The sequence below is a fragment of the Garra rufa genome, chromosome 2 (genome assembly GCF_049309525.1).
Source record: "Garra rufa chromosome 2, GarRuf1.0, whole genome shotgun sequence".
Lineage (NCBI taxonomy): Eukaryota > Metazoa > Chordata > Actinopteri > Cypriniformes > Cyprinidae > Garra > Garra rufa.
Genome location: NC_133362.1, coordinates 71,528,983 through 71,542,126, shown reverse-complemented (window position 1 = coordinate 71,542,126; position 13,144 = coordinate 71,528,983). Strand labels below are relative to the sequence as shown.

General features: G+C 40.8%; 1 protein-coding gene across 1 annotated transcript; it reads left to right on the top strand.

Moving 5' to 3' along the window:
- LOC141325716 (uncharacterized) lies at positions 1–2,533 on the top strand. The gene has a single exon (XM_073834466.1). It carries the CDS (start codon positions 1,243–1,245, stop codon positions 2,182–2,184), a length of 942 nt encoding a protein of 313 aa, XP_073690567.1. The 5' UTR covers positions 1–1,242; the 3' UTR covers positions 2,185–2,533.
- Positions 2,534–13,144: the final 10,611 nt, after the last annotated feature.

Sequence of the window (13,144 nt, the reverse complement as noted above, 5' to 3'; positions counted from 1 at the left end):
CGTTTTTCTAAATTAACTTAATAAAAAAATGAAATGAAGCAACCACTTTGCTGAACTATTTTAATAGCTGAAACAGTATATAAGCTGTTTGCGTCACCTTAAATAAATAATACTACTACTAATAGTAATTATTATTATTATTTTAATTTATAGGCTAATAAACGAGTGCACTTAAGACAGTAAAATGTTTCTAATACAATAATTTTTGAATGTTCTATTTTTAAATAACCTAGAAATGTGTTTGCGAACTATTCATTCTATGAAGACATATTTTGGTGATTTTATTATAAGCTTTTCACCCAGAGATAGATGCATGCTGTTAATGTTATTATTAAATATATATTATTACATTGCATTCAGTTTGAAAGCAAAATAATTAACATAACCGGTACAGTTTTGTATTGCTTTTTACCTTCTCCTCTCCAAACTCTATAATTTTTCAGAAACGGTTTATAAACTCAGGGGACGAATTGCAAAACCTTCGCCACGGATTGATTATTTTTCTCCTGCAGGTGACACAGCGGGCTCCGTATGTTTACGCCTGTCTCAAGTGAAAACCTTCAGCGGCAGCAGCGAGCTTCCGGTGTACTAAAACGCGCTTTGTTAAAAAAAAACTCTAATTTTTCGATTTGGTTTTGTTGACTTTTTAATATCTGCATTTGAACGACGTGTAATGAAAACAAAATTGAAAATATGAATGAAATTCGTTTTTGTGTTCCCGAGAAAATGTAAATATTGCATAAACCAATCATTTATTCCTTTGTTTGTTTTGAAAACAAAAACCAATTATACGTAGGTACACGGACCCTTGAGCGTCACATGAGAGTTCACAATGGCGAAAAGTCGTTCACATGTGATCAGTGCGGGAAGAGTTTAACATTCAAACATAGTCTTAAGCGTCACATGAAAGTTCATACTAGAGTGAAACCGTTCATGTGGGATCAGTGTGGATTTGAATTCTCAGAGAAAGGAAACCTTATAAAACACATGACAATCCACACAGGAGAAAAGCCATTTACATGTGGTCAGTGTGGGAAGAGTTTTGCAACCAAACATTATCTTGAGTTTCACAAGAGAGTTCATACTGGAGTGAAGCCGTTCATGTGGGATCAGTGTGAAAGGAGATTTTCAACCAAAAAAATTCTTCAGTGCCACATGAGAGTTCACACTGGCGAAAAGCACATGTGATCAGTGCACAAAGAGTTTCTCACACAAACACACCCTCAAAGTCTTGAGGGTCACATGAGAGTTCACACTGGAGAGAAGCCATTCACGAGTACTCAATGTGGAAATCAATTTAAAGAAAAAGGATCCCTTAAAAAGCACATGAAAATCCACACTGGAGAGAAGCCGTTTTCATGTGATCAGTGCGGGAAGAGTTTCTCAGACAATCATCAAACCTTACAGTACACAGGAGAGAAGCCGTACAAGTGTGATCTATGTGAAAAGAGATTCACACACAAAAATAGTCTTGAGTTTCACATGAGGATCCATGCCGGAGTGAGGTTGTTCATGTGCGATCAGTGTGAAAAGAGATTCCCAAACAAAGATAGTCTTGAGTGTCACATCAGAGTTCACACTGGAGAGAAGCCATTCACTTGTGATCAATGTGGAAAGAGCTTCAAGCAAAGAGCACATCTTAAAGGACACATGAGTGTTCACACTGGAGAAAAGCCACACACGTGTGATCAGTGTGGGACGAGTTTCCCATACAAAAACGGTCTTACTGTTCACATGAGGATCCACACAGGAGAGAAGCCATTCAAGTGTGATCAGTGCGGCAAAACATTTCGTACGTCATCAGGTCTGAAAACTCACCTGGCAGTTCATACGAATGAGAAGCCACATTCCTGTTCTGTATGTGGAAAGACATTTTCACAGCTGAGCAGTTTACTTTTACATCAGAAAACTCTGCATACTGGTGTGAGAGAGCACTTGTGCTTTGAGTGTGGGAAGACTTTCACTACAGCGAAACATTTAAGACTACACCTGAGAGTTCACACTGGAGAGAAACCTTACAAGTGTTCATACTGTGACAAGACATTCAGTCAGTTAGGAAATATGAAAACACACGAGAAGATGCACAGAAGAGAGAAGCGTCATACCAGGTGTGATCAGTGTGGGAAGAGTTTCTCTTCTAAAAGTCACCTGAAGCTACACATGAGGATCCATACAGTGGAGTAACCACATCTATTTGGACAAAGGTTCGTCCAGTTACCTTCTTTATTCACACATATTTCTTTGAATTTACCATAGCATAGTGGCCAATGAACTTGTGCCATGTATTAAAGAATTTTCCCTTTCACACAGAGCATTGATTCCAATAACAAATTTTACTAGGGTAACCAAGCCAGTCCCCCCGGGGGACCCCCACTTGGAAACACCTTTGGGCAATTTTTAAGTAGCAATTGGGCGGGTTTTGTTGTGAAAACCTTGCAACCCTGATCCTGACTTGCCATCTACTCATTGGATGCACTTTTAAAGCGTTTTGTTTTCGATCTGAATTACTTGATTAAAGTGAAGTAATAATTTAGAGCTTTCTATAGATATGACATGTATGTGAGGCAATAAGCTGGGGTTCAACACCTGTTCAGCATCAAGACATCAGAAAGGGCATTCTGCTTGTTTTCTTTATTTTACAAAAACACATTTTGTTAAACTGCAAGTACACACAAACTAAGGTATACCCTTCACAGTTCCAGATAATATAAATTGCTCAGCATGAATAAGTACACCCCCTTTGAAAAGTAATTTCAATGAACAAAAAAATGTTTCCCAAAATGTTGACAAGACAAGGTTTTATATAACATTCGTTTAACTTATAACATGAAAGTAAGGTAATTAATATAACTTAGAGAACAAAATTTTCAGTTTTACTCAAATTAGGGTGATGCAAACATGAGTATACCCCACTAAAATTCTCTGAATCAAAGCTATATTTTAGAGTACAAATGTCTAATTTAACAATAATTCATCTAAAGTTGAGTCTAATTATTCATTACACAAGTGTCCAGCAAACAGTTGACTATAGAAGGGTGTTACTTAAAGAAAACCCCTTCCCATTTAATGCTGTCAGAAATGGCACCACATGGAAGAGAAATATCACAAGACCTGAGAAAGAAAATCATTTCTTTACACCAGAAAGGGGAAGACTACAAGAAGATCATCAAATCTTTACTTATCAGCCAGAATACTGTAGCAAAAGTTGTACAATTTTTTTTTAAAGATGAAACTGCAACCATCTCTTCCAGGTGGTCCACGGAAGTTAACACCTCAACAGGTGCATCTTCTGACAGGAAGGGTTGAATAAAAATTAGGGGTGGGCATAGATAATTTTTTTCAATCTAGATTAATCTCACTGTAATCTTGAAATTAATCTAGATTAAATGGCTAATTTGAATTCTGCTGAAGGCATTCAGAATATGTGTGCTACTTAAATAATGACTAAAAGTAAGTCTTTGAGAACGGGTGCTGGATTTTACCTGTTTGGCACCATTTGCTTAAATTCGACTTTTTTGAGTTCTTGACATTTTAAGTTTTTTTTTTTTTTTTTTTTTTTTAAGAAATAGACAATTACTTTTTCTACTTTGCCTTTTCCTTATAGCATGGTCTGATTTGTCTGTAAGCATATTATGGCATCTTTGTATAGACTCACCTAACACAATTTCTTTTTCAGTTCTACACTTTTAATAAATAAATAAAATCTGATCAAATCTAAAACTTCAGTTCAGTTGTTCAGTACAACAATGGTTTATTGATTTTAGCCAGAGCTGGGTAGATTACTGATTCCAAATTGTAGTCAGTAACGTAATCCATTACATTGCACATTTTATGTAATATAATCAGATTACTTTTGACCTAACTTGTTTATCATGTTTATTTAAACAGGATAGTCTTGAACAATAATGATGTAAACATACAAAGAGTGAGAAAATATATTCCTTTCATTGTAATTAATAACATAAAGTGCATTAAACATGATATTACATCAAGGTTTCCCAAAGTGGGGATTGCAAAGCATCTGTAGGGGTTTTGTGAGCTTAATAAAAGGCTAACAAGTAATTAATCTTTATATTTTTAATCATAAAAATGTAAAATAAAAAAAAATATTTTAAAATAATCAGCTCAGTGCCACCTTGTGGTCCTGAGATTTTTGGTTTTTGCGTATAATTTCCTAAGTTTGTCTAGAACTCATAAAAACATCTTTCTCGGTTAAAAGATATTTCCATATCAACCATTTTGGCTGTCAGCTATTCTGAATTTTGTTGTAAAAGACTATATTTTTCTGAATGCATTAGTGCATATTTACAAAACTTAGTATGGGTCATTGGCACAATGGTTTGAAAGAACTTTGAAAGTTTTAACCTGTTAACCTTCATGAGGATGAAGATACACTGAACTGTTCTTTGTTTACATAAGTTTTAATAAAAGCTGTTGTAATTACCTCAACAAACTATCATTATCACTTTCCCTGAGTTTCCACATTCTCACAGTGCGATCTCTTATGTAAGCATAGGCATATGGAAAATAATGCAATCATCAACAATAAAAAGCATTTAAATGATGTTTCTTAAAGCAAAGTTCGGGAGGAGCACGTCAGATACTTAGCCTAATTAACACAGCTGGAACTCACTCAAGCCAATCTACATCATGCATAAATACAGCCGACTCACCTCTACCCATTTGACGGATTATCAGCATTCGGTTTGCACCTTTTGCCATGACATCACAGATCTTTCCCAGGATTTACAGGCTTCATCGCAGTCTCTGCTTGACCAGCCACACACGCTCTCACCAAAGCCCTTAAAACGTAATCTCGCCCCCACCGGCGTCACTTCCAAACTTCTTCCCCGGCATCCTCTTGTCATCCGGCCGGGCCAACAATTCCTCCGATCGGAAAGTGGATCGTTTTTAATGCCCGAGGCAAACGCTGATCAATTCCGACGCACCGTCCTCGCGGAGGATAAACAAAGTGAATCCGTACGATCTTAGTTATTCGTTTCCCTTCAATCAGCAAACCTCACTCTTAAATCCACTCCAGCAGGGCAGCCAATATTTCCAGCAAACTCGCAAAGCCCCGTACTCCCCTTGTTCGATACCACCATCGCCCCGCATTAGACCCGGCTCGTGCACTGGGCCTCACCGGCAGGCCTTCAACGAGCCTGGGCCGCGCCCCAGATCTCATCGCACCAGAGCCACTCACTGCCCGCTTTGGCTCAACCATTTAACATGGCTCTCCCGGCCACAGCATCGAATGCAGCTCTCGTAGCAGACACTATAGCCTGAAGACGTCTCCGCTAGAGACACAGGTCATGTTGCAAATAAATTTTAGAAACAGTTGCAAAGGTAGGTCATTTTTTGCTAAAGGCTTTTAAACGATGTTGTGACATAAAATGATGTCAATGTAATTTTTGTACCTAGGATTGAAGAAACTCCGTAAAACACAACAAATTACTCAGTTTCTGAATTAATATTATTTTTATTTTTTATTTTAAATTACACATTTCACTCATAATCTGACAAAAGATCGATTTTCGAGAAATAAGTGTTTGCCTAAATGACTATAAATAAATAAATATTAAAATAAAAATAAATAAATAAACAGAGCAAGTGCAACTAAGCACTCGTGATGTGCATATTGCAAGCACCTCTCTCCAAGTCTCTAGCGGATGTGCCACTAGGCTAGCTTTTCAACACTTATTACTTTGCATGGTTAAGAGGAAAATGTCTTTTTAGCATCTTATTTTCAAAGCATGCCTGAAGTTGCTAAAATTTTTACATTTGTTGGATATTTCACTAAATATTAGGGCTGGGTATTGTCACCAATTTGGCGATTCGATTCTTATTTTTATGGTTTCGTTTTGATATCAATATTTCATTTAAAATGTTAGCTTTGCAGACATATGATCCATATTTTGATATAAATGTTGGTAACTGAAACTCTCTTACTTAAGTTTATTACTGAAATACACATCTACATTAATAATAGGGTGCACACAGTTGTTATTTTAAACAACTTTTATTTTAAATGAACACTGTAACAAGAAGTCATAAATATGTGCATCCATTGTACACCATGTAAACAAACTGCAAAATGCACATTACTGTAAAAAATAAAAAGACTGTAAATGTGCAACAGTGAAATCTATTAAGAACTTCAAACATGTTTAAGAAATAAAACTTTTTTCTAAATTCAAAACACTCAAAACAGGCCCATCATAAAGCCTTTGTCTGCTTATACAAAACATTCTAACTGTCCATAAAACTAACAGTTCTTAACTACAGCCTAATCATTTTTCTGCAAAAGAAGCAGCTGATCAACATGTTCTGATCTGATCTAAGGCAGCTCCTTTGCGCTGTGATTAGATCACCAGCGGTTGAGAAAACTCTCTCAGCAGGAACACTAGTGACACCTTCAGGACGAGAGGTGAATATTCATATCCTCTTACGTGAAGCACGTGCATTAAGAATAGATTCGGGGATTTCCCGAATGGATATAGTTGCATTCAACTGAAGATCGATTAAAATCGGAGAATCAATATTTTTTACCCAGCCCTACTAAATATGTTGCTATGTGCTTTGGAAAAGACGTCGCTAAGGTAATCTGAGAAGTCGCAAAATCTGGTAACAATTTGTCCAATTGGTAACACTACCATACTGCAACATACAATCTACCCGCCCCACCTTCCCACAGCACCGCGGTTTTAAATGTGTTTTTATTCTAAGTTCACAAAGCTTGAACTTAAGAATGCAGCAATTTCTCGTGCAAGATCGTGCTTCCAGTCTTATCCATTCACATATGAATGTAAGTCTATGGAATGAAGTGGCCTCCAGCTCCTGTAGCAAACAGTACTGTGATGCTGCCTCTGCTAGCAGTGCAGGCTACACGGGTTCTTCCAGACTCCCACCCCGTGGTCCACAGATCAAGCCAGCGTGAGGCTGCCTCTGCTTACAACACAGGCCCACAAATCTCAGCCTTTTTCCTGCAACTACTAATAACCCCTTTTTTCTTTTCAGTGGCCTCCAACTCCTGTAGCAGACCGTAGAGCACCAATGAGCTGACGATTGTTTTTACATGTCACCATGCAATTTCATTTTCGTTTGACTAAATCACATTCAGTTGAAATTACCACTTAATCTTTAATATTTGGCCATTTCTTTTCAACAGACATGTTGGAATTGCAAATCCTTGGATGCGGACATCAAAGCTGGCACTCTTCCGAATATATCATTACATTCAGTCATTTCACAAAATAACCTTCCAACATTTCCCCCCGTAGGTGGCATGAATTAAATGAGGGTTTCACATTAGCCAATCGAAGTGGCTACTAGCATAATTCTTGGGTACGAAATGCCCTCTAGTCTATCTGTCAGCTCCGCATAACTCCCTGTTTCTAAGCATTGTCGCCTAAAAAAAAAAAAAAAAATCCTCTTGACGAATTCTCTCACAATAGTAGGACATTGATCGTGCAACCAATTTGTTAAATCATGGGTCTTCACACTGGCAAAAGTCGACATCACCTCAGCTTTTAAAGCTATGCCATCCATCCAGAACCATGGCACTTATTTAGGGTACGTTACCACAAGAAGCCTATGTCATGCACCTAACTTTCAGATGCAAGCAGCACCAAGATTTTCTGACGTTATCAGAAGCGGCTTTTTGGATTTGGCAAACATTTTACATAAAGTAATCCTCAAAGCATTTACCCCTTTTTAGACAACTCAAATTGAGTATCGAACTCCCTGTCAGATGCTGCTAGAGCATCCCGGTGGTGCAAATATGTTTCTCTTTCGACTCTCAACTACCGGCGAAACGTACCTGTCTGAAGCCGCGACTATTAAACTCACGTCAGACCCTGCGAGAGCCTTTCCGCTCGTAAATGTTTTCCTTCAACTACAAAAAAAAAAAAAACCTTTTGGATTTTCCCATCCCTAACCTTTTCCCTCCTACGGTCGGCGAGGCATTCCAGTCTGATACCGTGAGCCTTGGTCTCCTGTCAGACACCCCAGGAACCTCCTGACCACACAACTTTACCATTCTGTCGTAGGTTCGGCGGGGCCCACCCGTTCGATACGCAGGGGCCCCCTGGCCAGACAATCTTACCTCTTCGACCCCACAGTTGGTGGGGCCTACCCGTTCGATGCCGTGAGCATTGGTCTCCCGTCGGATGCTGCAGGGGCCCCCCGGCCAGTCATCCTTACTTTTCCACCATACAGTCGGCAAGGCCTACCCGTCCGATCAAGAGCCTTGGTCTCCCATTGGATGCCGCGAGAGCCTAACCGAACTTGCAAATTTTTTCCGTTCCGTCTACGCTGTGATTATTAAACGCTCCTGTCAAACGCTACAACAGCCTTCCTGTCAAGCAAATCTTGGCCCCTCAGTTCCGTATACCAGTTCCGTCTACCCATCTGATGCCTTGAGTATTGAACTCTCGTCGATTGCTGCAAAAAAAAAAAAAAAAAAAAACCTTTCCATCCCTGACCTTTTCCTCACTACGGTCGCCGAGGTATTCCCGTCTGATGCCGTGAGCCTTGGCCTCCCGTCAGACACCCCAGGAGCCCCCGACCCCAACTTACCTTTCCGTCTCACGTCCTGTGGGGCCCACCCGTCCGATGTCGTGAGCATTGGTCTCCCGTCGGATGCGCAGGGGCCCCCAGGTCAGACACCTAACCTTTTCGACACCACAGTCGGCAGGGCCTACCCGTCCGATGCCGTGAGCATTGGTCTCCCGTCGGACGCCGCAGGGGCCCCCGCCCGGTCAACTGCACTTTTCTTCCCTACAGTCGGCAAGGCCTACCCGTCCGATCACGAGCCTTGGTCTCCTATCGGACGCTGCGAGAGCCAAACCGACCATGCAATTTTTTCCGTTCCGTCCGACGGTCGGCGAGACTCAACCGTCCGACTCCACAAGTCTCCGCCTCCCGCCGGACACTATCTAAGCCCCTTCAGGCCAATTTCACATCTTTTCCCCCCACCTGGCGAGGCTTACCCATTCGAGGTTCTGAGTCCTGATCTCCCCTCGTATGCCTGGCGAGAGCCCTCCCAGTCGGGTTTTCCTTTCTGCCTCCCCGGCCGGCGAGGCTTACCCGTTCGATGCCGCGAGCCTTGGTCTCCCATCGGACGCCGGCGAGAGTTCTCCCGGTCGGGTTACTTACTTGGCGCCTGCAAGCGAGACTTATCCATGCGATGCCGTTTGCCTTGGTCTCCCATCGTATGTCGCGAGAGTCGCCCGCACCAGGCGTCCCAAAACCTTTTTACCTGCCAAACCGAGAGGACCCACTCGTCTGACGTTCTGAGTCTTGATCTCCCGTCGGAGGCTTCATGGGTCCTCTCGGTCAGCACCAATAGGGGCCGATCGACCAGCAGAGCCCTCATGCCAACATCGTAAGATGCTCCGGCCAAGGCAACCCGGGTTCTCCTGATCGGGCCCCAACCACGCTGCTCCTCCTTCGGCCGGTAGGGCTCACCCGTTCCAACGCCGTGTGCTCCCGTTGAGTATCGGTTGAGCTCTCCCGACCGGACGCCCTAAATCCCGTAATCCATACAAGCAGCCGGTAGAGCCTTTCGACCTGATACAAAAACCTCTCCCATCAGAGTACGAAAGGCTCCCCCGGCCAGCTAACCAAACATCTTCTCCCAAACAACGGCCCCCGCCAGATCTCAGCGCTTGGGGGGGGGTCCTCTTGCTGGCGGCTGTCCTACACTCCATTGCTTATTGGGGGGTACTCTAGGTTCGGGCCATTCCCGAGCTCGGAGCCCTTCCCCGGACAGCACGCCAAACATGCTTACATACTCCAGCTAATTATATGTAAGTGGGAACTCGTGAAATGATGTTTCTTAAAGCAAAGTTCGGGAGGAGCACGTCAGATACTTAGCCTAATTAACACAGCTGGAACTCACTCAAGCCAATCTACATCATGCATAAATACAGCCGACTCACCTCTACCCATTTGACGGATTATCAGCATCCCTCCACCACCCCATCTCCTCACTCCGAGTTCCTTCTACACATATACATAGGGGGGGGGGGGGGGTACTCTAGGTTCGGGCCATTCCCGAGCTCGGAGCCCTTCCCCGGACAGCACGCCAAACATGCTTACATACTCCAGCTAATTATATGTAAGTGGGAACTCGTGAAATGAAACCTGCCCAAAGGGGCGGACACACTGCACTTCTTCATTCCATTGACTTCCATTCATATGCATGCGAATGCATCAGAAGAAATAATTTTACATGCTCACAGCCTAGTGTGACCGCAAAGTAATGTTAACGAGTGAAATGTGCAAGCTTTAGATATGCTAATGGAATATGATCCATATTAAGCATTTAATAAAAATGCAATTCAATAAATCCCATATGTGGGACCGTACTCCCAGGGGCACAGAAATTAGAATCCCATATGTGGGACCGTACCGCTCAAAGGGTTAAGGCTGTAGGCTCCAAGGACATTGTTTGTTGCAACCTTGCGCAACATTTTGTGCACAGACGCACCTGGGTTTATTCCCCCAAGGGACCGAAGGTAGTTATTCTGATTAAAATAAAGAAAGGAAGAAAGAAAGAAAGAAAAAGAAAGACTGTTATTTATAATAAAAGAACATGACAGCATGACAATATAGGTTTCACAGACGGGGCTTTTATTAAGCCAGGATTAAATTCAGATATTGTCTTGTGGACTATATAAACATCTGTTATGTGAAAAAGCTTTAGGGAAATTTTTTGTTTTTATTATTTTTTGCATTATTAATATTTTGCAGATTCTGTTAGGTATAGGCCTATGTTAAGGTTTCTTAGAAAACAAACAAACAAAAAGAGTGCAAAATGCGGAATAGCTATTAGAGTTGAACATAACTGGAGAAAAGTGGCCTATGACGGGTTGAAATGCAGGGCTATAATATGTCTTTTAAAAGTGGAACATGGAAATATAATGGATGTACTGCGAAAAAAGTTTTATATACTTGGTATTTATTTTTTTTTGACCAGGGATGTATTACCATCTTGGCAACTTTTTTCTTTGTTTTCCAATTCTCTGTCAAGGAACTGCAGTTCCTCCACAGTTTGGCACGGTCCATTTTCCAGGAATTCCACGTCTTCCTCTGTCACCGTCACAGCTACAGTAACCAGTATTTGTCTCTGCATAGCCAGGATGTCTTGCTGGTTCTCAACAGTCTCTTGGAGCTTTTGTAAGACTTTTGTGCGATATCCTGTTAAGTAATATTGCAGATTGCTCCTTGACTGTACAATATTATTTTAAATATTGTGAAAAATCAAAACTTGACTTACTCTTTGTTGCTGAGTTAGAATATTGAGGCTCTTCGATCAGGAGCTGCGAAGCAACTGTGGCATAAAAACTAAATTTTACTCTAACTAGAAAAATAATTACAATAAATATAATATGGTGAATTTTAGTAAAATACCTTCAAGGGGTCATGATATGCTTGGCAGTTGGGACTCCAGCAGGGATTCATCTGCTGCACAAAAAATATCCACATAGACTAGGCATTTTTCACACTGGTTTTCAAAGTCCACTCTTCTGCAGAGTTTAACTCCCTAATCTAGTACACCTGATTAAGCTAATCAAGGTTGATTAACTGAATGAAAGAAATTCACTGATAATTGAAGGAAGGTGAGTTTGATCAAGGTTGGAGCTAAACTCTGCAGGAAAATGGAACTCAAGCCACATATGGATTCAGCATTCCTAACAGAGTTGCAGGTAAAAATAAACCTGAAAAAAAAAAACACTTACAGTGTTGAGAAAGACAACTTGAAATTTCTCTTTTGCCTGCAGAGGAGAGAAAGAGGTATATATTTATTATTTTTTTTAGGCTGATGTATTTATGTGAGAATTTATGTGAAATATATTCTCAAATATATTATCATTATAAAGCACTAATGCATGCTTTTCTAGTACAAAATTATATTTATACAAATCACACCACTAAATGTGGAAAATTAAGATACGTTTATTGTCAAATTATAAAAATCCCATTCAACAAGGACTGGTTTGACCCAATCTCACATTATTTGAATTGTGTGATATTGTGTCCTAAAGAAGTACATGGATGAAAGAATAGAATTTATGTCCTCTCTCTTTTACAAAATTTTGAGGATTGGATTTGAGAACCACTGTATTATATGCTTTTTTTAAACACACACACACACACACACACACACACACACACACACACACACACACACACACACACACACACACACACACACTTTATCAGTTCTTTTTTCCTTGACAAATGCAAAGCCACTTCCAACCAGAAAACAGGAGTCCTTTGTTTTGGTGGAGACAGACACCCGGTGGGGTGCTGGAATATTGTGAACTTTGGCATTATCCATCTCAGAGATTCTCTTGGAAATCTGTGAAATAGGATTGGTTGCATTTCTGCATTTCTGACACTCTTTTTGAGTTTGTGCAGATGATTTTCAAATGGGAAAGCACAGATCTTGTTTAAAGACATTCCAAAATGTCTAACGTCTTCTGCTAAGTGGATAAGAGAATGGACATTGTACGAAGTAAAGACAGGGGTGTAGAGCTTAGTAGATGTTTTATAAAAGTGCATTAGCAGCTCTTCGGCATAGGCTGTATATGCCTTCCTCGTGTCATCATCAGCGTCCAACAGTATGGACATGGCAACGGTCAGTGTTAAGAAGTGGTGGTAGAAGCTGTCAGGTGTAGGATTACAAATTTAAGAAATGTTGATCATATGTTCTGAGATAGCTTCACAGGAAAATCTAAAGTGAAGTATATTCTATTTAGCTTCTAAAGGTACAGATGATGACATTCTAAGAAGATCAAATCAGGCAGCCCAGGTGTCTGAGACATTAACCTTTTGTTCTCAAGCTACAGCGATGCCTTTGTCTCTATGATAATGTGAAGGTATGGGCAATACTGTCAGACTGATTGGATTAGCACCTATGCCTTTGAATGACACTGTTATGATAATGAGATCAGGGCTGGGGAACTCTGGTAACGGGCTGATTCCTGTACTGCATTTGCATGCTTTGTTTAGATTGACTCCACCTCTATGTAATCCTCCCCCTGGAAATATATTTAAACTGTATTGTATCTGACATTAGTCAGACGACTTTTGATGACTGCAGCGAACGAACAGCTAGGATCTCAATAAAGAGAAA